We start from the raw sequence: 26,756 nt of genomic DNA on the forward strand, positions 1-26,756 counted from the left end.
GACATAGCCAAGAATTCAAAATGTATATGTGGCTATAATAAAACCAATAATATTAAACTAAAACTAATCAAAACTAGGTGTTTAATTACCCCAACTTATTGTGGTCATAACTTTTGACCTAGAGCTCAAAATGCAGAATCTCTTACGCCGTTGGAAAGAAGAGCTAAAAATCTAATTTTAGTTCTTAAAACAATGAGCCTTCAACTTCCCACTTTTAAAGATTGATGAAAATTTTGACTTGAAATTTTGAGCAGAAGACCTCCGAAAAAGCCAAATAAAAAGACCTAGGAAAACTTTTAAAAATATGAACAACATAGTTTCAAACATATGGTCTTCTGTATAATCTGGATTAGATTTAGAAAGATTCATGTAAGGAAGCAAGAATATCTCTAGGAGATATGCACTTGATATATTGTCAGTTGTTTAGTGTGAACAATTGTTGTTGATCCTGAAGAAGAAGAAGAAGAAGAAGAATAGAGCAATGTTCTAGAGGTTTTTAGATTTGATTGATCAAGAGGATTTCAAAAGATGACAACATCAACAGAGTAATATTTGGTATTCTTGGAACTTGGATATATTTTTTAATCTATGTTTCCATCAATGCCAAAGGGGGAGATTGTTAGCATGAATGATGATGATACTACTTTGGGGGAGAATTCTAAGTGTTGAAAAGTATTGACATGTTGCATTCATGACTGTGTTTGTCATTGATGTCAACATAGCAGTAAGTCTATAAAGACTAGCAGAGTAGTATAGAAATATTGTAGTTGTACAGACAAGGTGTTGCTTTTTTGGTGATGTGCGGTCATGGACATGTTCAATATAGTGTCCTGATTACATGTTCAATGTGCAACATGTAAGTCAAAGATGTACGAAAGTTGTACCTAATTTACAGAGTAGTACAGAAATAGAGTATTAGGAAAGTAGTTCCTGATGTTTGTTCACTATCTTACATCTGAGATGCAATGAAGAGATGCATAGTCAACCAGTGATAGAGGACAACCTATTGGTGACGTTAGCAAGTGCACAAGCCCTAGTGTCACATGTGTGAAGTTTTGTATAGACTGTGAGCCAACAATGCTATTGTAATCGTAATTAATTAATTATCTTATTATATGTTTTCCTTGTTTCTAATGTATCCATTGTTGTATGAAGTGCAAAGTGCAAAAAGGAACAGAGTATTTACTGAATGTGAGTAAGTGATCCAAGGGATTATTAGATGTGAGTTTTGTGATCTAGTTACAATATCTGAGGGAACAAAAGTCCACTTGACAGGACAGAGGAAGAGGAAGGAAGTACATTTCAAATCTATTATTCTGCAAGGAATAATACAAAGATCATTTGGATAGTGGGTTCATTGGTCTTATCCTTGAAGTTGTTTGGGCAATGGGTCTAGTTGTCTTCCACAATTCCTAATAGGGTTGACACAACTCCTAACAAGATTGGAATCTCCTAATAAGGATTCAAAGTCTCCTAACATGGACTCATATGTACTAAATGTATTCATAGAATCCTAATAGGGTCCATCCTCTAACAAGGAACATTTATATTAGTACATCATCTTGTGGGTACTATCCCCACCAGAGTTTTCCCTCTGATCAAGGGTTTCCCTAGTTAACATATCTAGTGTTATTGTGTATGAGTATCTTGTTCTGGTTTTTGATTATGTTGCTCATATGGTTAAGTTTGTTTAAGGTTGATAATTGTGATAATAGTTGGATAACTGATTCACCCCACTCTTATATGTTGAAAACAATTATGCAATTATATGTTGTCTTTGATATTACACAAAATGTCAATCCCTACCAAGCAAGTTAGTGATTGTCAAGCTCACTTGGGCACTGAAGGCAGTTTCCTATGTATGCCAAGTGTTCTGGTTATAACCAAGTTTAGAGTTAGTTCTTACCGAGCTAACTTGGGCATCGAAGGAAGATCCTGTGTTAATCGAGTTCACTCGATTAACAAAGGAAAGTTGGCATGGATCTTGAGTTGATCGAGTTCACTTGATTACCAAAGAAAAGTAAGTTCATAATTAGTATTGATCGAGTTGGGTCGATTAACGAAGGGTTTTATGAGTTGATCAAGTAGTAAATTCTATATTAGCTGACTAATATCATATTGAGTTTGATTGATTTATTGGTTAACGCTAGCTAACTTAAGGGATGAAAATTGTTTGATTAAAAGATTATTCAAGCCAACTTGACAAGTATTCATATAAGCATAAGGTCAAGTTGAGGATTGAATAGTAATAAGCATTGGATTGAAGAAGATGAATTAAGGAAGTGAATTGGAAGGATATCAGAGTATCCGAGTTGACTGAGCTGCAAAGAACATTTTGATCAAGGAGGATCAAGTATTCAAGCTAGGACAGAGATCTAAAATCAACAAAGATAGTTGCATCAACAATCATGTCAAGTCATTGTTACTCTCTAATAATTATAGTAGTGAATTAAATCTCCTAACAGAGTTAACCTAACAACTATTTTCCAAATCCTCTAACAAGGTGGTATTTCTAGATTGAAGTGTCTGAAGACCTCTAACAAGGCCACTCCTAACAAGGTGAATTAAATCCTTTAATAGGTTCACACCTAACCGTGTGTTTTGTAACCTTTAACTAGGTTGGTTCCTAATAGGGCTCACTTCATAAGAGTGAAAAACAGTTCTAGTTGCAATTAGTGGTTTTCCCAAATTGGGTTTCCACATTAAATCTTGGTGTCTCTTGTGTTCATGTTATTTCCTTTATATTTATGCAACTAAGTTAAGTAAGGTTAATCACATTTAAATATCTTAAGATTTGCATGTTCAGTGCTAACCGAGTAACAATATATATTCAGTGTTAATCAAGTTACAACAAAATATTCAGTGTTAACCGAGTTGCAACAAGTTATTAGTTTTATGTTGTGTTGACATCTTAAAGGGACTTTTGGATTTGTTTTTGTGGTAACTGATTCACCCCTCCCCTCTTAGTTACTCCTTTTCATTCCCAACAAAAGTAACATAATACATAATGACATGCAAGGCGAACCTCTAGAGTTTCTCGATACACTTTGACTAAAAGTATGTCTTACCTTCATCCTTCACAAGAGCCTCTCTTCGCTAGGTTCCTTGGGGAAGTCATTAATGGCCCCATCATAAAACTTATGGTCTCTGTAGAACTTCCTCCCAACCATTGATATACCAATGACAATAGATATGAGCTCCTCGTTGACGATTTAATTTCTCCCATCTAGGCTCAGGGACCTAATATTCCACTTCTTCTAGAAAATGTTGGTAACTTCATGATTTTCGCCATGAAGTCTCAACATGAAGGTGGCAAGGTACCCATTGATAATGAAGTTTGACATCTTTTCATTGCACCTCTTTGATACATGCACATACCAAGTTGACCAACTATCCAAATCATATATATTAAACAACTGATTTTATAAACTTATATCCTTTTTATGGATTCAAATCGACAAATAACATGGTTAGTTGCTATTACAACCTATCTTTACACAGACACAATAATTGCAAAGTAGAGATGACACTAATAAAAGAGCATACAACATTATAGACATATTAGAGATGACTCCTACACAGAGTAATTGCATGATTCATATCAAAATAATTGAGTTGACACACTTTTGCCAAGTATTAATCTTGTAAATTACAAAACATTCAAGATTATATACAACATATTACTCATTAGGTAACATGTATGCATTATAGTACTAAAGAAAAAACTAACCAATGTATACATATATGTTGAATTCTATAATGCTTTTGAACTGCCAGACATACACAACAATCATTAATACAATTGTGATAAAATTGAATTATCAATTGTATTTCATTGTAGAATTTAGAATTATCAGTCATAGATATTTAGTCCATTTACCATTGCATTATTATTCATTAATTCACATAACTTCACCTGCATTCATTTATCTACATATCATCTATATAATTACAAAAAGGGAAGATTATACAAGATAAAGTCCCATTGAGAAAATTGACCCCTTTTAGGTAGACATAAGAGGACTTTGTTATTTGCTTGGTCAAGATTGACTATACTCAATCATCATGTGTTTTGGTCATCCTTGTGTTCAAATAATATCTATTGATGCATTCCATTGCTAACTCCACACATTTTACAACTTTTGGGAATCACAGAAGTTTAATTAATCCACTCCCTACCAATCTTTGTGTGATAGAATGCCTATAAGAATGTCTTACCATTCCCCCAAAAGTCATTCAAATCCACATGATTTTATATTGCCTATTTCAATGGTTGTGCATTTTAGACCATTAAGACTATCATGCCCTAAATGCTTGGAAATCATGTTTGTTCTATGTGCTTTCATAAATTTAGCTATGAGGACTTTTAAAACTCTAAAAAAAATACCACTTTGTAGGCATAGTAACTTACCAATTTCACCAAAAAATTCCTCTACAAAATTATGATGTTCCCTGCCTATTTGTCTTTTTTCATTGTGTGCATTATTAGACAACAAAATGATGAATTCAAAGTGTTGTGGGAAAAAAATTTAACACCACACGTCTCCTAACTACTTTGAAATAACTTTTCTCCCAAATGAAATTGATGTTGTAAGATCCCACAACGTGTTTGTCAAGTTGACTAAATCTCCAACAAGTTAATAAGTGTCTCCATAAAGTTAAAAATCAATTTAAACATCATTCCTTACAAATTTGGCCCCTCAAAGAACATATTCATGTTTAAGTGTCCCTCTTATATCAAGTCGGTAGTTTGAACATTTTCCTTGCTAAGGTAACAATTTTTTGTAAACATCCATATCACTTCTCTTTTATGTATTGTTATCCCATGAGAAAAAGAGCTTTTGAATCCCACATTGCATTTTTGAACTTCATCTTTGACAAACTATTCTCCCTAATCAAATGTCTATGATGTCGAATCCTGCAACAAATTTTGAACTTGACTTAGTGTTCAACACTTGACAAAGTGTCTCTAAAGAGTTCAAAAACAACTGCAAATCATTCCTTTCAAATAGACCCCTCAAGCAACATGATCATGTTAAAATATCCCTCTTTTATTAAATCAATACTTAAATTTTTTTTTGGTTGACTAATTAAGCATCCATATCAATTCTGTTTTATATATTGTGGTCCCATTAAGAAGAGCTCTTGGATCCCACTTTGCATTTCTAAATTCCATCTCTAACAAACCATTCTTCCAAATGAAATGTCATGTCATCATCACATCTCATAACATATTTCTAAACTCAATTTAATCCGACAACTAACAAAGTACCTCTAAAGAGTTCGAAAATAGCTGAAAAATCATTCCTTTCAGATTAGACTACTCAAGCAACATGTTTATCTTAAAATGTCCCTCTTTTATCAAGTCGATAGTTTAAAATTTATTTAACTTACCAATTTGTAGAAACATCCATATCAACTCACTTAAATGTATTAGAGTCCCACAAGGAAAAGAACTCTTGAATTCTACTCTATATTTCCAAACTTCACTTCATTTTACAAAGAGGGTGTAAACACTTGCAAAATAGTTAAAAATTATTGCACCAAAAAATAGTTAAAACTTTGAGTTCCTCGTGTACGTTAATAAATCTATATAATTTGGTTGAGTTGTGAATGTAGACATAAGTTAGCCTTGACATCTTACATGTAGAAAATATTATAAATATTCTTAGCATCGAGCTGTCTCAATTTATATTAGAAGAGTAGCCTATAAACAAATCAGCGGAAACTGGTTTCTTTTATCTTCCCGTGAAATTTCCCCGAGCAAAGTAGGGAAAATATCCCAGTTGTAATACAACAGAAGAAACCCAATTGGGGAATCGAGGGAAGAAGTAAACAAAGAAATCCGCCCATCTGAGATATCCGATCGAATCGTTATCTTCGCTGGTAAATGTTAGCGGTTATTATTGTAAGAAAGCAGAAGTAGAGGCGTTGCAGGTTGCACTGGCTTTTGAAGTGTCAGATCCAAGAGCCTGCAACATGGCCAGGAATTCCAGTTTGTGCGCTCCCATGGAGTTACTGCGGTCGGAGGAGATGAATTTGGTGCAGCTCATTATTCCCGTCGAGTCTGCCCACGCCACCATTTCTTATCTTGGCGAACTCGGCCTCGTTCAATTCAAGGATGTAATTATCCAAGCTCTATTGCCCTTCCCTTCAATTATATAACTAATTGTTGATGTCTGTGCAATTTCGGCGCTAGATTTATGCTATTTTTTGGTCATCTTTTCAGGGTTTTGAAAGTTTGTTTGTAATGTTGCAACCGATTTGGTAGTGTATTAAAGAGCGATCTTCTTGTTATAAAGGAATAGATTGTTTTTTCCCCTCGTATAATGTCTGGAGCTTGGTATATTAGTAGTCTGATGTGTGCTGTCTAGTGATTTTTTAAATCTGCCAAAGATGTTTGTTTTTATTGATTTGGCCTCAGAACTGCCCAAACTGGTAAATGCGCAGTTCAGCTAGCGCATGCTAAATGAACTCTAATATAAATCATCTCTTTTATTCAGGAACTCCAGGATCCCGTGGGCGTTCCCCTAGAGTTGGGTGGAATTTTTAGTAAATGTTGTTTTTGGGCATTATTTGTTGACACGAGATCATCACTCTGCAAAGTCTAATTTTACGATTGAGTGTTTTATCAGAAAATTGATTGAAAAGTGCAATAAAACAGAACAAGATTTGAAATTAGTACACAATATACTCGATATTTAATCGCAATTCCTCCAAGGATTATTGAGGTAGACTCCAAATTAGTTTTCGTAAACTTTAGTTTAAAGAATTAAATCTCAACATCTATGGATTCATCTTGACCTCAAGCACTGACCAGCGTAATGATCTGCTACTGGTAAATCACATTCTTTTCACCTTAGTATCTCGCTTGAAACTTCAAAACATACATGTATTCGCAGATGTGGAATCTTATATCATATATGTTCCGTTTCATTTTGGGCCATGAATTTTTCCACGTCAGAATATAATTAATTCAACTATTAATTGGTGGCCCAATTCGTCAAGTTTCCTTTGTGAGACCCTCTTTTGGTTGATGTTTTTAAACTACATGCATGTTTTCGAATTTCCTGCCGTTTCTCTATAAACATGTCCTGATAGATTCGTCCAATTTTTTAGGAGAAAAGTCTTTTTGTTCTTCTTTCGTGTCTCTTCATCATATAAGGTTAGTAAACATGTATCATCAGGACTGTACTGATATGCTATAATTTATACACTTTCCCTTCTCGTTATGGCTTAGTAATATCAATTGTGACTAAGGAGTGATTTCTGAGAATAATTTTATCAACATCCATCTGAGATGGATGATCCACCATCTTTGAAAATGCTACCCAAAATCATGGTTATCTTCTATCAATGGTTGAGTGTAGTCTGAGTGTAGTCACGCTTGATCTCCACTAACCTTTAGTTTGCATAATGTCTATGCTCAACCACTTAAGAAACAGTGCCACATTGGTCGCTGAACTCCCTTAAATATATTCCTTTTCTTGGCCATCTCTCTTCCTATACAATACTCTATGGCTTTCTGACGCAGTAGTCTGAAGTCTGAGCTGTATATGAAGAAGACAAGCTGACCCTCTGTGCCACAATTAGAGTGAATCTCACCTGCTACATGTTATTGATTAGTTTTCATCTATCAGCATGTCGTAGGCCTTCATTAGTGGTTCAGGCGCCTGAACTAGACCAATCACCTGGTAGACATATTACAAGACAATGAAGGCTTAGGAAATTATTTGGACCCAATTTGTGTGGTAGGGATTAAAATTATCTCTACTTATACCTTTTTTGGCCTCAAAGTTAGACTTGCGATGGAGGTGTATCTCTCTTTGCATATTTTGGAACAGTTTATGTGAGATTCATTTCTGGTCGTGGTTGTTATTAGGGGTCTACTGTTCTGGCTTAGTATCTTCCCTTGGAGTAGATGCTTCAGGCAATGAGTTGAATGTTCATAGGTATTTTGGAGCTGTAATATTGCATATTTGTAAATTTCATTATGATTTGCTTTTTGCTAAAAGATAGAACTGTTTTCAAATGGGTTCTCAGATGTTCATTTTACAGAATAATCAGAAAGATGTCTTCTAAAGATCTCTGACTTGGAAATTACTTTATTTTTCACATTTATAAAAAGGCTTGCTATCTTCAGACGTTTCTGGTTGTTGTTCTAATGAGCTACCATATGAAATGCTATTTTCTAATGTGTTCTATATTTGCAGTTCCTAATGTCAGATCAAAAAGTAAATTCTTTTGAGAATTTTATAATGTGTTACTTTCTTTTGACAGCTTAATGCAGACAAAAGCCCATTTCAGCGAACTTATGCAAATCAGGTATGCACAATTTGTTTTGCAGCCAATACTTGTATAAGCAATGTGATTTCTAGTAAGCATTTACATTTTTTTTTAATGTAATAAGCATAATGAGTGGTGGCTTTTCATTGTTCTCTTAGTTTTATCTGCTATTTTTTAATGTACTTTTGAGTATATAACCTGGTTTGTTCATTCATGAATGTTAATATAGTTTCTTTCTTTCTTAGTCAAACAATTTTTAGTAAATGACATCAATATTTCAAGAGGTGTACAAACTACAAACATCCCTCCATGAATTTAATATGTGTAGAAACAGTTGCCCATTCAGGACTGTAGCACTGATGCAGTTCAAAGCTGCAGTGAATATCAGAACTAAGGAATTTGTAGTTTGATACTGCACAAAATAGGTGCTGTCATAGTCAGTAATCTTGCCCATTTATGTATAACTTAAGAAGCAGACTTGCATTTGCAGGTTAAGCGATGTGGGGAAATGGCTCGAAAAATGCGATTTTTCAAAGAACAAATGAGTAAATCTGGTTTATCACCTTCTACAAAGCCTGCTTTGCATCCACATATTGAGTTGGATGATCTCGAAGTAATTTTCTCGTTTAAATCATTGACAGTTTGTATGCTAATATTAGAATAGATTTAACATGCTTCATTGAATTTTTAATTTGGTGGCTATATCTTGCATGCAGGTAAAACTTGGTGAGCTTGAAAAAGAACTGTTAGAAATCAATTCAAATGGAGAAAAGCTCCAGCGAGGTCACAGTGAACTTCAAGAGTTTAAACTTGTTCTGCAAAAGGTATTGTACTTCATTACCTTTCTTTTCATGTACAGTTATTTTATGTGCAATGCTGTATGTATCTTTAGATGGTGATGTATCTTTACATTCATTGCGACTTACCTTTGAAAATGTTATTCAAGTACACTGACACTATGCATTTTTTAACATCAGTTGTGCACATGCTCTATTAAATGAGTTTTTGGTTTTCTAAGAGTGAACAATATAAATACAAAAGAAGAGAAACATTTTAGGTTAATGATAAATCAAATAAAATCTAATCAGCTTGGTCCAAAAAGTTCAAACCTACACATTTTTGAAAAATTGTTGATGTATAGACCGTGCATCCAAATACATTAAATAGGCTTTTTTCTGTGTTCAACTGAATTGGGCTTCATGAAAGTCACATCTTTTGCTGCTGCATTTGCATTGTAGTTCTTGAACCTGAAAATAGGACCAGCGCATCCATGGTGTTCTAAAGGTTCTAGGTGGTGCACCCAATGTCTCTGATGTTCTTGGTACTTGGATGGTACATCCCATTTTTTCTGGCTTGTACAGCCTGTTTCATTCTGTGATAAAAAATATAAATGCGAAATATGATAGAGCATCGAAAATCAACAAGGAGAATTCTCATTGCAAATGTTTAAACCATTTAATGACTGTCCCTCCTTTGTCCCAAAATTTGGGGAATTTTTTGCCATCTCCAAAACTGTGTCCCCCACCTTGGAAAATTGAAGAAACACTGGAAAATATGCGCAACCAACAGTATACTTAAAATATTGCAACTTTACACAATTTTATCAATATGATTAATAAGAGATGCATGCTTGATAAAGTTTTCACTGTTTATTGCTTTTGGAATTAGCTTGTAATTGCAACTGTAAAAGTACCCTGGCAACCCTTTCTTTTTCAAGCTTTAATATTTTTTTAGAAATCATGACTTAGCCAGATTATGGGAAGCCAAAAAAAAGGCCATCATTGAAAAGAATTTGATAATTGGCTTCTCTGGCCAGAGTTCTTTTACTTTTTATTGAAGCACGAAATCCAAAAACATGTGGGACAACAATTGATGAAACACTGGAACAGTCCAGATTCTTTAGGCTTAAAACCAAATCAAGATGTCTTGCTTTCTTGGGTGATGACAATTACAATTAATTGAACAGATTATAATTATTTTGACTATGCAATGCTTCTCTGCCAAGATATTTACTCCAATGCTTGCATTCTCTTTGTGGATATGTGTATTCTGATCTCCAATTATACCTTCACGACCCCTTATGATATAATTTCTTTGACCTGAATTCATTTACTGCTACCTGAAGCTCCTCTCTTACTCCACATTCATATTGCTTCTATGCGGCATGCTCTCTTGTGTCTGCCACCAATGCTACCATTGCTTCCATTCTTTGAAACAGGATCTCATTATCAACTCCATTTAAGATTTTTTATAGCATTTCCTCTTATGGTGCAAAGTCTTCTTCCTGGCTCAACTCAATCTGTAGGATGGAAGCAAAGAATTCATCTTTCAATTCTTCACTTTCCTGTCCACCCTTGATCGAAATTCTGTCTTCCTCATTTGCAACCCACTCAGTATCGGCAGCTTTGCCTTATGCACTTAGTATCATCTAATGGTACTCATCATGTGCATTTGGTTCATCTCTTCACCTCCTCATCAACATTCATCAGTACCACCTTCACCTCCACCACCACCTTCATGTCCTTAAAAGGAGAAAATTTGTCAATCTCGTTGAATTCAACACTTACCACCTCCACATCCTCTATCACGAGGACTGCTGCATCACAGTGCTGCTCAGATACCAATTTCTGATGTTTCACCCTTGGTGTCTGACTTCCTCTTTATTTACAAAGATCATCCACTCTCGTTTGCAAGTTATTTCATGTTATCAAATTTGCTCCCCAGCCTAGCAATTATTTTGTCTGTTCAAGATAATCTCACCAGTCCCCATGGGGTCCCTCCAATCACTCTTATGCAAGGCATTATGACTTAGTCAGGTCCAGACATCAACATGATACTCTACTTCACATGTGCTTGCAGGACGTATCTGACCTTATCTGACAACATTAGCTTGTTACACATGTACAAAGACCTGCAAAATGACATCTAACACCTCTATCCAGCTCCAGTTTTCTTAGAGATTCTCCTTGCAAAGTCAGCAATCCCAACTTGCAAAATTGATTTGGAACGCCTGTACCCAATTCTGGGAGATATGGCTGTTTTTCTCCTTGTAAAGTCAAAATTCTCAACCTGCAAAAATGACATATACAAGAATAGCTTGTCAAACACTCACATGATAAGTACTTCTGAGTATCATCAATCAAGCATCTTGGCAACTTGTAAACAAAAAAGAAGATGTAATGAATTCTCGAACTGAGTACTAATTTTGATGACCCAAAACTTTCAATTTGTAGAAATGCCTCACAAGGGGAGAATAATCAAAATGGCACAATGCTGCAATTACTATTAGGATGGAATAAATACTAATTTAATAGAATTCAGAATATCGGAATATTCAAACATAACCATGCAACTACAAAATACACCATACAAGTTCAGAATCTGTCGAAGTCAACTGCACAGGGACTTGCCAAATACCAAGTTTTATTCCAGAAGAAAAAGCCAAACAATATGCAGTTTTGAAAACATGGTTATAAATACCACCCAGTGAGGCTGAAGATGGTTGGCAGCAGTTAAGCGTTCATTGCTTAAACCTGAGAGGACGGACATAATATCTTGTTCAACCAATGAACTAACCGAACAGGGAATATTCCAGTCCTGCGCTCCTGGGTAATGATATGCAATAGACACGTTCAATATTGCACACTTGATCCTTGGACTCCCAAGGCAAGAAGACACAAACAGAGACACAAGCAAATATCTGGCCTTCCTGTGAGTCGCTCCAGTTTAGTTACGCCTGAGATTGCACAAGTCCTATTATAACCCGAACTTCCAAATCAGCTATCACCTGTGATATGCAGCTATCGAGCTGATCAGAATAACAGATAATCACAAGAGCAAGTTGATGCTAATAGGGGTTTCGTCCTATTCAGAAATCTGAAGGGGTTGTCGTCCTTTCAGAGGGAACAGAATGCTTTTTGTGTTCATTCATGGTGCCTCTCCTGCCCGATCAAGACCGAGATACACACCATACCACCTCAGCGCTGAGGAGTGCGTTACATTCAGGTCTTGCATGCAAGAAGTTTCAAGCGTTACTACCCAACTACAGAAGATGGTGAGGTGAAGTGGCAGCCAACGGTGAAGAGGAAACATGATGCCATGTAGCAAGTGAGCCCCGCCACCAGGACCCTCACAACCGGAGAGAAGAAATAACCATTGAAGGTGAATAAATTAAAAGGTTAAAGTTAATCCAATTCACCCGACAACATCCCTCACACTTAGACTTAAGCCTACTGGGATGTGGAGTAGGTTAAACACAAATTTTGGATTACTTAAAGGGAGGGGACATGACAGTCTTCCCTTCCCAGGATTGCTTGTCCCCAAGCAAGCGAATTGTTGGATGCTGAAGTATCTACTAGCCCTCCCACAAGGCATCTTCGATTGGCAAATTGGCCCACCTGATCAAATACTCCTTAATGGTTCTGTTCCTTAACTGTTTTTCTCTCATATCCAACACTTCCGCCGGCACAAGCTCCAACCACCCTTCTTCATCCAATGGAAGTAATCCTGAAATGATAGTATCAGGCTGCCCTAAGGCCTTTTTGGGGCAAGAAACATGAAAAACATTGTGTATCTGACTATTTGATGGCAGTTCCAACTCATAAGCAACCTTGCCAACCCTCCTTAACACCTTGAAGGGTCCATAGTATTAGGGCCTAAGTTTCTTGGTTCCATCCTTCTTCAGCGAACTCTGCCTAGAAGACTTATGTTGAAGGAATCCCATATCCCCGATCTCAAAAACTCTCTTAGTCCAGTGCCGGTCCGCATAAACTTTTTGCTGATTTTGAGCACGTTGTAGGTTATCTTTGAGAGCTGTCAGTATGTCTTGTTGTTCCTACAACTAGTCTTTTGCCAATGGTGCCCGATTATCTGTCAAAGCCAAGTCCACAAAGGAGAGTAGTTCGTACCCTTAAAGTGCCTTAAAAGGGGACATACCTATGCTCATATGATGTGTGGGAGCTATAGCAATATTCCCCTAGATTCAACCATTTGACCCAAGCCCCTGTTTTCCTAAAACATAATTATAGAAGTACCCCTCTATCCTATTTACTATTTCCCTCTATCCATTTATTTACTTTTTCCGTTTGACCATCCATCTGAGGGTGGTAATTGGTGTTGGGTGTTAGTTGAGGTCCCGCAAGTTTGAAAAGATCTTGCCAAAGTATACTAAGAAATTTACTGTCCTTGTCATTGACGATGGTATTGGGTAGGCCATGTAGTCGAAAGACTTCCTTGAAGAATAGTGCTGCTACATGTGAAGTTGTTCAATCACCTGCCACTGTGAAGAAATGTGCATATTTGGCCAATCTGTCGACGGCCACAAAGAAACCATCCTTACTAGACATTCAGAGGACCTATGATGAAGTCCATGGATATACTTTCCCATTTGTGCTATGGAATTGGTAGGGGTTGCAATAAACCAGCAGGGTGCTCATGTTTAGACTTGTTCTATTGACAAGGAAGCACTCCCTCACATGGCGAAGAACATTGTCCTTAAGCCCCTTCCAAGTGAACCTCTCACGCATCTGATTGTAGGTCTTGAAATACCACAAATAGCCTGTTGTAGGGCTGTTATGAACGGTATGCATAGTCTGCCCATTCAACTTAGATTTGGGAACCAAGTAAATCTTGTTTTTGTAGTAAATAATATCATCCATTACCATGTACATGTCATCCTGAATCTGCCCCTCCATAACCTTGCAAGCAAAGTTGTTTTTGGAATACTCAACTAATACTTGAGATTTCCAATCATCTGAAATTTTTGACATAGAACAGCAAGAATCATTGGCTGGTCTTTGGGATAAGGCATCAACAACTATGTTGTTTTTACCTTTATTGTATTCAATGTCAAAGTCATAAGCCTGGATCTTGCTGATCCATTTTTGCTATTTCTCATTTGACTCCTTTTGGGCCAAGAAGAAGGACAGACTATTATGATCCTTCCTTACTACAAAGCATCCACCCACCAACTACCATCTAAACTTGGCTGAAACATGCATGATAGCCAACATCTCCTTGTCATAGGTGGAATACAATTTCTCACGATCTTTCAGTTTCTTGCTCACATAAGCAATAGGATGTTGATCCTGCACGAGTACTGCTTCGATCCCATCACTGGATGCATTGCACTCCAAGATGAATGATCTAGTGAAATTGGGTAGTGCTAACACTTATCAAATATCAATTTCAAATCTGTAGACCATATGAAAATCCTAGCCTTTGTAAGATCAGTAAGAGGTGCTGCAAGTTGTGAAAATTCCTTCATGAAACTCCTCTAGTAAGAACACAGCCCAAGGAAACCTCTCAAGTTTGACACATTCTTTTGTGGTGGCCAATCTAGAATAGCCTGAATCTTCTCCCGATGAACCTTGACTCCATTGGCACCAATCACGTGCCCCAAATACAAGATTTCTGTCAATCCAAGCTTGCATTTGGATTCTTTAGCAAATAATGAGTGCTGTTCCATAATTTTCAGAACCTCCTCCAAATGCTGCAAGTGTTCCTCCCATGTCTTGTTGAAGATCAAAATATCATCGAAGAATACCAGAACAAACTTACGCAACTTCTTATATACATGGTTCATGTAGGATTGGAATGTATCAGGTGCATTTGTGAGCCCAAAAGGCATCATCAAAAACTCATAGTGGCCATAGTGACATCTGAATGTTGTCTTATGCACATCCTCCTTGCGAATCTTAATTCAATGGTAGCCCGAATGAAGGTAAATTTTTGGGAAGTAGACAACTCCATGTAGCTCATCCAAAAGCTCATCAATACGGGGTATATGATACCTATTCTTAATAATCCTCTTGTTCAATGGCTTGTAGTCTATGCACATATGTAGAGTCCCATCCTTCTTCTTGACCAACACCACAGATGTAGCAAATGGGCTAGAACTCGGCCTTATGTGCCCCATGTCGAACAACTCCTGAATAGTTCGCTCCGTCTCCTCTATAGTGCCTTGGATGACGATATGGTGTCGTCATAACTGGCTTGGCTCTTTCCTCCAACTCTATCACATGCTCAAACCCACGTTCAGGAGGTATACTAGGAGGAATATAACCAAAAACTCCTTTGTGTCTATCTAACATAATTTGAATGTCAATGTGATGCTACTGTCCCAAGTTTGAATCAGACTTGGTGGAGATGAAACAATGTGCTGCCCACTTTGTGTCTTGATGTCTCAAGATGGATTCCATCCTATGAGCTAAAAGGATCCTAGGACCCCTATCAATCATAGCTCTGAGCATTGATGTAAAAATCGCCTGAGGAGATTAATCGCCTAGGCCTGAAAAAGTTTAATCGGGAAAAATCGGCAAAAAATCGGGGAAAAAATCGGGAACTCAAAAACCACTAAATTTTAATTAAAAAATGCAATTTTTTTACAGAATTCAATTTTTTTTGCATCTAATGACTTAATTACTAACAATACATAAGAAACAATCATGTTTAGATATATATCAATGCAAAAAGAGTTATTAATCGGTAAATTACTAACAAGTAAGTAGTGACAAGTTGTAAATTACTAACAACTAACAAGTTCACAACACATGAGAAGTTGTATTCTCATAAAAAAAGTGTCAAATGTAAAGAGTTCAAATAAGCACATCAACATGACTACAAATAAGTACAAATGTCAAATACAGGACTACATCTTCCTCTTCCCAGTCGCTTTACTAGTGAGTGCGGCAGAGGGTAAAGCTCTAGAACTAGAACCCCGCAGGGTCTGTGCCTGTGTCTTTGTCTGTGTCTGTGTCTGTGCCAATGCAGGAGATGGTGTAGCTATAGAACTAGATGTCGGTAGCTCCACATTCGTTGCGCACAAGATGTCAAGGTCCTCTGCAGTAAGCTCAATGTCATCATCCTCATCATCGCCCTCCTCAATGTTATCCAAATCGATGTCATATCCAGTTCCACCCCCTTCCTCCTCCGCGGCCTCCTCCGCGGCCTCCCTCTCCAAATTGGTGATGTCCTCTTGTGTAAATAAGGGAGCCTACTCCTGTGCCATCCAATCATAATAAGGATCTATCTCATCCAAATCGATTGGCCCAGGAGGATCTTGTTGTGCCCTTTTCATGTGCAATTTAAGATTATATTGCACATAGACCATGTCATTCATCCTCTTTTGGGACAACCTGTTTCTCTTTTTTGTGTGGATGGCCTCAAACAATCTCCAGTTGCGCTCACAATGTGATGCGCTGCAAGGCTGTGATAGGATTCTGAGAGCAAATTTTGGAAGATTTGGAGTGCTTGCACCCCAAGTGGTCCACCAAGCCACTGCATCACAAAAATTGTACAAGTTAGAAAATACTAATAGACAACATAAAGTGAAACATAAATGTTAATTTAGCATTTGAGATTGAGAAGTTTGCAAATGTATTACCCAGGGTTTGTGTAAGCCTTGCTCTCTTGCAGAGAGGAGTGGAGAACACCTTGCCCCCTGTTGAAGTGAAGATCTCCTACTCAGCGATGATTTTATCTCTTGTTTCCTCGCTGGTTACCATCTTTTGGACGCACTCACTTAGGCCTCTGATGACCTCTCCATCAGGATTTGCATATGTACCATTAGCCCTAAAACCAAAAACCAAAAGCAAATAAGTCTTGCAATTTTAGTACACACCCAACACCCTACGAAAGCAAAATGAACTCAAGTCTTCGTTAACTAAAATTAGAGTAAGAATGAGCTTACGGTATACCTAAAACGTGGGTTGAGGAAATATCCTGCTGCATGAATGGGTTGGTGGAGCTGATTATTCCACCTTCTATCAATGATCTACCAAATGGGTTCATATTTGATGCTTTCCCCCGTTTAGTAATTTTTGACAGATTCTTTGGCCTTGTCCATGGCCTCATATAGTTCATCCATTGGCGTTTGGTCTCCATCAACCAAACGTAGAACTTTGACTAAAGGCTCAGACACCTGCAATATAAATTTGAAATTAGTTGACAAGTTACAAAATTATTATTTACTTGAGTTACAAACTTAGTATGTTATAAAGTTGTAAAGTGTAAACTAAAACTTAAAGTTTTGTAGTTACCTTTACTATTTCATCGGCCTTATCTGCAAAATAATTATCAAACACAATCCGCACAACATTCTCTCCTTCACTCTTCTTTGAAAATGTGGAATCAAGCCATTTTTTGGAAACAAACATTTGCTTCAAAGAAACCAAATTATCGAGAATGCTTTGCAATGTCAAGAAAATCGTTGCAAACCTTGTGACGATAGGCCTGACAATTTCTTTGCCATAAGTGTGCTCTCTCATCAGGCTAAGGACCCATGGGTGATTCTATATGTATTTTGTCACCCGCCTTGCATCCTCCACAATTGGAGTGACCCACTCAAGTTTGCCGATGTCCTCCAAAAGAAGGTCAAGGACATGTGCTGCACATGGGGTCCAAGAGAGAGTGGGGTGCCTCTGCTGTATGAGTTTTCCTGCCAATTGTAAAAGCAAATACTAATTAGTTGTGAAATTCACAAATGCACATGCAACATAAAATTACGGTTTATCTGCTGATACATATGCAGCAGCATTGTCTGTGATGATTTGCACCACATTTTCAATGCCAATCTCTAAGACCATGTTCTCCAACATCAATGCCAATGTTTGAGCATTTTTTACCTTGCTGGAGGCATCAATTGATTTCAGGAACACCACATTATCATTACAGGAGGCCAAAAAATTAATTATGGTCCTGCTCTTCCCATCCATCCACCCATCAGAAAGAATGGTGCAACCAAATTTTGTCCATTCTTGTTTCTGTTCCTCAACAAATGCTTTGGCCCTCTCAATAGCAGTTCCAATAAGCCTACAAAAACAAAATTTAGTTATGTCTTAGATTCTTAGTAATTTTAAATTGATTTAGACTTTAGTAATCAACATTCTAATTTCTAGATAAATTAATTAAAATTTAGAACTAAGTAAAAAGTTAAAAATTAAAAGGAAATCGAGTGTAATAAAATTATTCGCTTACCTGCCACCCAATACAAAACGAGAAGGGGACTTGTACCCCTTTCCTGCAACTGTCAACCCTGTGGCCAAAGCCTCCCAATAGGGACTGGCAACAACACTAATAGGAAGGTTGTTGAAAACCCAGAAATCTGCTAGTGCATTGTCCACCTGGTCATGGACCTCCTTATTCCATCTAGTGGCCTCTAATGCAGGTTGTGCACTAGGTGTGTGCCTCGGCACAAAATAGCTCCCTATCCCAGAAGCACCTGCTGATTCTGATGGTGCGAAAGTGCTAGGAGGTGTAGGAGTGGGAGTGGGAGCGGAACTCGTGAAAGAAAAATCACCCTGTTTGCGGACACGCGGCCCACGATAAGAGGCGGCCATGCTCTCAATGGCTGCCTCCTCCTCCTGAACATCAACGAAACTGCCGTGGGTCTCTGCTATGGCTGCCCTGACATACAATTTATTCCGCTCTCTTTGCAATTTTTTTTGCTCTCCAGCTGCGAGCAAGGCATTTGCAAACCTTTTTATTTCTTCTGTTGTACTCTCACAAGGATTCGTATCATGTTTTGAGATTCCTGCGATGTGATATTTGAATCGGTAAATGCCCCCGGATATTACTTTTTCACATCGAATGCAAATCACTTTGGTTTGTTCATCGGGTGCTTCATAGGCATATTTCCATGCTTGATCTCTCGCATTCTTTGTCCTGGTGCCAATGTAGCCTGAAGGGCATGGAGTCAATGGCCATTTGTCTGCCATTTAAAACTGCTGCGGGCTGCCTTACGCATACAAATTTAAAAAAAAAAACTATAAATAAATTATAACAAGATCAAAGTTAACAGTTAAACAAAAATTCAAGCAACATTCCAATAACAGCGCCAATAATTTGAAATCCAAATAACATTCAAACAAACTAGCTGCCAGGGTTTCAAACTTTTCAAAAAAGTGCAAATTTCTAACATAAATTCGATCTAGAATGGAAAAAAATGCAAATGAATGCATTTAATCTTGCTTACATTCATCAAATGCATTCCTAACTAATTAGGAATATATTTTTATCCATTTACATGCAAGAAAAAAGAATACAATCTCTTGCAAAAATAAAAAACAAAGATTCAAATCACTTACCTAGTAACGAAGAAATCGAATCAAAAGGCCTCCAAATGCACTCGATTCTGCCTCTTGCTTGCCAAGAACTCCTCCTCTATCCTCTCCTCTCCAAAATGCCCTAAGAAATTTAAAAACCGAATGAAAAAAATATGTTTTTTCGTCACTTTATGTGATTGCTGGGCGCGGGCGATTTTTTTCCAAGAAATCGTGATTTTTAGGCGATTAATCGCCTATTAATCTGCGATTTTTTTTGAAAAAATCTGCAAAAAAAATTGCGATTTTTGGGGTGACTAAATCGCCAGCCCCAAAAAATCGTATTTTTTCTAGTATTGCCGATTACTCGGCGATACTCACATCTATGGCTCTGAGGATGACTTGCTGCTTACCTTTCATAAACTCAATCCGTCTTTGATCATGATCAATGGTGAATCTACCAAGAGTCTGGAGCCACTACAAACCCAAAGTAGCATCCATTCCACCTTACTCAATTACATAAAAATCTGATATGAGAGTATAGCTACCCAACTTAACTTCAAGCTGTGAAACCATCCCCAAACACTTAAGAAGGCCTCCCCCAACAACCTTGACATCAAAGTGCGGAACCACATCCACCTGTAACTTTCTTTTTGCTACTGTAGAAGTGCTGATGAAGCTAAATGTAGCCTTCGTATCCTCCAAGAAAACATTACCTTTGACGAGTAAGACTTCTTGTAAGATCTCTAGAGAGGGTAGCAACTTTCGGTGGTTGATTTGAAACCTGTTTATCTATCTTTCTTGATTGGGGCTGCTCATGAACAACATCCTCCTCACTGTCATCAGATTTGCTACCATCTTTTCCATCATTTGAAACCACTTCAATATAATGAACCTTGTCTTTCCCTCTGCATCCATAATCCGGTGACCAAGGTTCCTTGGATGTAAAACATATATTTTTCCTTCTTACCTCGTTTCTTGATTCAAAATCAGTTTTGGGTGCGTCACCCTTATCCTGATTTGATGATTTCAGATTGGTTTTGGATCCTTTGAAGGGCTTTTTGGAGGGCTGAACCACTGGAGATGAGCTATCCAAATCAAGTGCCATTTTGATTGCCTTCTGTAAAGTACTCGGATTCAACACCTTGACAAATCCCTTGAATCTCTGACTCAATCCTTCCATGAACAACATTACCTATCTGTTCTTAGTCATGTTGGGGACCATGATAGATATCCTCTGAAATTCATCAATGTATGCATCCAAGGATCCATTGTGTTTGAGCTGAGCTAATTCCTTGTAGTAAACCTCAATGTCCTTCCTGTCAAATCTACTAATCACTTTATTGCTAAACTCCTCACATGAACTAATTATGCCATGATCTTGGGTTACCAACCCATAGTGCCACCAATCATATGCTGGTCCATCTAAATGCATAGTATTAAACTTGATTGCATCAGTTTCAGACATGGGTTTAAGTGTGAGACAAGTATCCAATTTTTGTATCAAGGCCCTGTTGTAGTTTTCCTGCTACCATCAAATATTGGTAATGAGAGCTTGTTCATAGCATGTTTTAGATCTCTATTAGAAGTCCTTGGCTTCCAATCCTGTCTAGCTCTCATCATCTCCCTTCGCTAGTTCATATATTGGACGATGCCTAAAACCGCCTTAACATTGTTTGGGAACAAGTCCCATTCAGCATGTATAGCCATGACATCTTCAGGCATGTCTCCTGCAACTCCTGCATTGACAACCTCATCCCATTGTTCAACAAAAACCAGCATTAAAGGCCCGTTTGCTGTTCAAGTGAGTGTCTCTTTGCCATGGAGAATAGAGGATTATATGCGTAAAAGAGTAATGATGGATGAAAGCAATGCACAACACTAGAATTCCAGTGGATAGAATAGTTCGGAAATAAAAATAGAGCATTTATACAGATAGCTGGAACATAGGTAGTCAGCCATAGGAAAAATTCAACATCCAGTCAGCACAAAAAGTGTAAAATCAGTGATTAACTTATACAACGAGCCGATAAGGGAAGAGGTGACCATTTTCAATAATGAAGACTCTTTTGAAGGAGCCAACTCCATATATGAGCAAATTAGAAAAAGTCTTCTTAGTGCAGTGACTCCTCTTGTTTTTGTGAAATATCCCTTTCCGGATATTTTACCAAAAACCCTTGATACGAACTTGCAGATTTAAATCCGAATAGAAACCAATATTTGATACAAATTCCAAATCCTTAATTCGACTTGTGACCTGCAGATTTGCATACAAGGAAACTCAGAAAACTTTGTTTTATTTCACCAATATTCAGAAAGTACATATATGAACTAGAAATAACCGCAAAAGCGTTACTGTATTATACATCAGCAATACAATAACGTGCAACAATTCAAGTACTCCAATCTTATAAATAGAAATGACAGTCAAATTGGTAATGTAGATGAAACCTATAAGAAGGCTAGGTTTGCATCCAACCTTCGAATGTTTCTTCAAGGGTTTGCGTCCTAGAAGAAATAACTAGCAACTGTTTCCAACTCTTAGATTAATATTTGTTTGAATATTATAATCTTCATATTTTCTTTCATGTGCAACTTGTTGTACCTTTATTGCTTTTCCCGATGTGATGCACGCTCATTCAAGCAATGTGGGATAAAACACCTTTTTGTCCTTTAGTCACTTAAGTGAACATAGTACCCTTTTAAAATAAAGTGACAAGTTAAATGAACTGTAATAGTCACTTAGTTAGTAAACCATATAGTCATCAGGCATTAAAATAACTGACCAAATGAACTCTGATAAGCATGTGCAATAGCTCGTTGGAAAGCTCTCCGCGAGATGCTTCCAACCCAACACTGAGGTACCAAAAATACTGAGCTTTGATTACTTACTAAAAATAGTAAGCATTAGGACAACCTGCCAAAACTGCTCTGATGGGTCTGGAATTGGAAATATCTAGGCCAAATCTCGAACTGAACCCCGTAAAGAACCTTTTTGCCCCTGAAACCTAGGCGAAGTGAGCTGGCACACAGAATTATAATGTCCTAGAAAAAAGGGACATTACATTTTGGCCTACATATTAGAATAAGATATAATGAATATATTATTTGTTTTTTAAGCATCACGGTTCTTGAAGTGAATGGTATATTCCAAAGCTGCGTGAAGATCCTTGGGAGTTAAAGAAACCATACATTTTATATATGAAATCATTTGCAAGGATTGGATGCATCCTAAGTGGAACCCACTGAGAAAGGAATGAGGAATATTTTGATGAGCATACAGTAGGCATCCCATCAAGTTGTGGACCCTACCATTGTTGTAGACGTCAAACAAAAGCTTGGGCACATGTTAGACCAGTGTCTAATCATGTCGTGATTTTCATAAAGTAAATAATGAGGCCACCGTGGACGATAGAGGTACAAGGCATTCCATTGGGGAGTACATGGCATTACATGCGAGGATACAATACGAGACCCATTTAAGTTGCCCATTATTATTTAGTGGAAAATCATAAAAGAATAGATAAGGGCATTGGGGCATTGCGCATTGACCCATTAAAGGTAAGTATAAGGTATGATTATGTTAAGGATTATTACCTTTCATGTTTAATAGAATATTATGTGATATACAATTATAAATATGGGTTGTAATACACACACACACACACATACATTATTTTGAAATATTTGTTGACATAAAGGGATAATTTGTAATTAATTCTCAAATTTGACAAAATGATTAAATATAAACTAGATATTTATTTTATTTATATTGGAATGATCTTGTTATGCAGAATTATTTATTATCCTTGAGTATCTTATTGTTTCAATACATACTATAAGAGCTATTTGCCTTGATCTTTTCCTCTGTGTGTGTTCTTGTAGGAAAAGGGAGATTGATATCAGATTCAGAGGGAGTCTGACACTTCTTCATAGGCAACTTTGGATGAGTAGCTCAGATGATTGATATTTAGAGGAGTTCAAAAGTCCATGTGTGTGACTGTATGATTTTAATAGGCCTACCCCCTATATACACCATGAGGAAGTGATGACTTCCAAATGATTATCACTTGTATTTGCAGAAGTTATTGGAAGGTGACGATCCTACAATAACTTAAATCGTGATATACATTTTATGTAAATGTTGAAACAGATCACGATGGATTATATCTTGTAAATCAACAACTAAGTTTGGATGTCATTCACTTGTCAGTCTATGAGTTGCTTGCATAGATATATTTTGAGTACTTGATGAATATCATGTGTTGATATTTTGAAAGACCAATACTCATGATATCAAAATGGTGGAGATCTTCTAATCAAAGACATCCTTAAAATTTGTCATTCCCAATATTACCAATGGTGTAATATCTATCCTATGGTTATCCTCCCTAGCTTAGAGGGAGTGTTAATATTTGGTAGCTTCAGTCCGATAAACCCATGAGACTAAACTGGGGATATATATTTAATTACTTGAGATATATACATACAGTTAAATAATTAATTGTTATTATACTAATCATATAATAATGAATAGACATGTCCCATGAAGGGACATGTCTCTTTTTGGCTCCTCATCAATATAAATTCTGCAAGATCGCTGCCTTTAGAAAACATATACCATAACAGGCAGTGGAAATACATTTGCTGCGATCCTTTGATTTTAACACCAGAAACCAAGTTTGGCAAGTCAAAGATGCCTTGCAGGTGTAACTTGTATGCTCTTAGACTTTTTCAATGCTGTCACACACAATACCCTCATTGAATGAGGTGTCATAACATATCATTAACTTGCATACAAGTTGCAAGAAGAATTCTCGAAGAATCCTGCCAAATAGGACAGCAAATTACAGGATAATAATTGTTGAAAAATGCTTGAAACTAAGATCCCTAAGATTTTTTGCACCATAGGCTGCTAAGTCCCTTTTCATGAACAAAAATGAAGATAATAATTTTTGGTTGATGCAGATTACTCAAGCTCAAGATGTGCCCACATCAAACACCCTAGGTAAGAATTTGTAGGCGCAGTGCTTACAAATAAAAGTTGAATAGTGGAACCACTCATCTGGTCTTTGCGTAGTCTTCAGTGTGTGTCTCATCATTGGATGCAGGTGCCTTACAAAAAGTATCTTCTTTGCCGCCACAAGGTTTTAGTTGGGCTATATCTTCTTTTGCTTCAATTTGTCTTGTGGATCTTTGTTCTCCATAATCTGACTTCCAATTGTTTTATTTCTCTGCCCCATATCGTAGAATTGTTTTAACTCATTTAGTTGCCTCTATCCTCATTTCCTCTCTTTCCCTACTTTCTTATTGCTCCCAGATAGCATGTACTGTTATTGTCACTATGCATGCAACTGGTATATCCATTCTCTGAAACATGATTGCCATCAGCTCTAATCAAGGTTTTGCATAGCATTTCCTCCTCTTTAAATGCAAAATGTATCTCTAGGTTCAATTTAATCTTCATCATCTAATAAAAAATAAATCAGTTCTTGACTGTTCTGTCCATCCTCTACTAAAATCCGTTTTCTTCATTAGAAAACAACCCAGGCACCAGATCTGCAACTTCTTCTTGCTTGCTTAGTATCATCTCAAGTTACTTGTACCATCTTGTCCAGTCATAAATTACTTTCACATCCTCACAAGTATGTGTTTGTACCACTGTTATTGTCACCCTCATGTCCTCCAAAGGACAATTGTTTTTAGCTTCTTCTTCGGAGTCAACAATAACTATCTCCATATCCTCTGATGAAGAATTCTGCATCATTTGTTGTGCAAGTACTAGCTTCTCACAATCCAGCTCCAATATCTTAACTTCTTACCCAAGAATGTCCACCCTTAATTGCAAATTCCCTGTCTTCGGTGAATTTTCTCTCCAGTCTTTCAATTATTGTCTTTGTAAAAGATAGTTGTACCAGTCCCCGCAAGATCAATGCAGCTACCCTCATGGAAAGCATTCATGGATCCACAAATTAGTAGGCTAGTCTACTTCACATGTTCTTGCAGGATAGATCTGCTCTTGTAGTCTTTTCATGGCCGACCAAGCACACTTTTGAATATCTTCTACAAGCTGAATGCAGCTTCAATCAACACCTTCTACAGTAAGATGCTTTGCATTCTCTTTTTCAACAAGACAAACAAATTGAATCCACATGATACACTAACTTTGACAGTGTACAACTTACCTTTATAGGAACTGAAATCTTCTTTCTTCCCTAGATTACACTTCTCACACACATGCATTTACTTACACATGCTTAAAAGCCACCGAAATTTGTTCTGGTTTTCCGAATACACTTCTTCCTTCAATATTTATTATTTGGCAAAGTTTCAAGTACATATTGTCCACAAAGTAATTAAACCTGATTTTATACTGTTTGATGTAGTCGAGGATAAGAGTCTAAATTAATGGCAGCCATAACAATCTGCTGCTAACACATGTAACAACTCAGCTACATGCTAGCACCGATTTTTGCAACAATAGATTTGACTCAATATACATGATAGATATGTTAATGTTGAGCCCAAAAATAGTGATAAAAAATAGAAAAGAAAAGAATAAAATAGGTACAAAAGACACAAGAACTTATCTTGGAAATATTCTTCAACTTGAAGGGAAAATCCCAGCCACACTAGAAACACATCTCTTTTATTGATATAATAAATGTTCAAGTACAATGCTTTCACTTGATACCATACCTTGACACACAGAGGAATCATGTACATATATAGAATTGAGAGACTCTTCATATCACAATCAAAGGTCTCTTCAATTTCCAAAAAACAAGTCTCTTCATATTTCCAAACGCACGACTCTTTGAATGACACATGTCTCTTCATATAATATTATCTCAAATATTACCATAAATATCTTCTACAAATGTTGACCCAATACAAAGGTATTGTCCCAATAGAAAAATCCAAGATAAAGTCTATTGCAGGTACAATCTTTAACACTCCCTCTTAGCAAGAGGGAGATCTTTAGTATATCAGGCACACAGAGCTGCAACCAAAGATGTCAAAGATAAATTTTCATCACATAGATTCTCATTAAAACATGTTATCTCAGCTTAACATTATTCACCGTAGTGCAATTAAAGTCATGGAATCACACACATGGCTAACACCACGTCTACTTGTAGAGAGTGGTCCATGTTACCTACTCACAGAGGGTGGAAGTGCTTTCATCTCAGACTTCTCTTAGAGATGAATGCATTTCCACCATGCCTATTGGTAGAGGGTGGTCAACATACTTATTCGCAGAGGGTGGAATGAGGGCTTTTACTTTAGACTTCTCTCATAGAAGAATGCATTTCCACTATGCCTACTTGTAGAAGGTGGATTCACAATGTTACTTCCAAAGAGTGGAACAAGGGATTTCACCTTTGAACTTCTCTCGTAGCGAAGAATTCATTAACAAGGGATTTCACC

At 37.0% G+C, this 26,756-nt stretch overlaps 1 protein-coding gene across 1 annotated transcript in view; it reads left to right on the forward strand.

The window, feature by feature from the left end:
* Positions 1 to 5,691: 5,691 nt before the first annotated feature.
* Positions 5,692 to 26,756, forward strand: part of LOC149530361 (V-type proton ATPase subunit a3-like) — a 51,400-nt gene continuing 30,335 nt past the window's right edge. The window contains exons 1-4 of the mRNA XM_089808209.1: positions 5,692 to 6,123; positions 8,281 to 8,325; positions 8,777 to 8,899; positions 9,003 to 9,110. Coding sequence (XP_089664335.1) covers positions 5,980 to 6,123; positions 8,281 to 8,325; positions 8,777 to 8,899; positions 9,003 to 9,110 — 420 coding nt within the window. The 5' untranslated portion in view covers positions 5,692 to 5,979. The remainder of the gene's footprint in view (positions 6,124 to 8,280; positions 8,326 to 8,776; positions 8,900 to 9,002; positions 9,111 to 26,756) is intronic.

The sequence above is a fragment of the Cupressus sempervirens genome, chromosome 11, assembly GCF_028749045.1.
Source record: "Cupressus sempervirens isolate cs-2001-9-10 chromosome 11, ASM2874904v1, whole genome shotgun sequence".
In the NCBI taxonomy this organism is placed as follows: domain Eukaryota; kingdom Viridiplantae; phylum Streptophyta; class Pinopsida; order Cupressales; family Cupressaceae; genus Cupressus; species Cupressus sempervirens.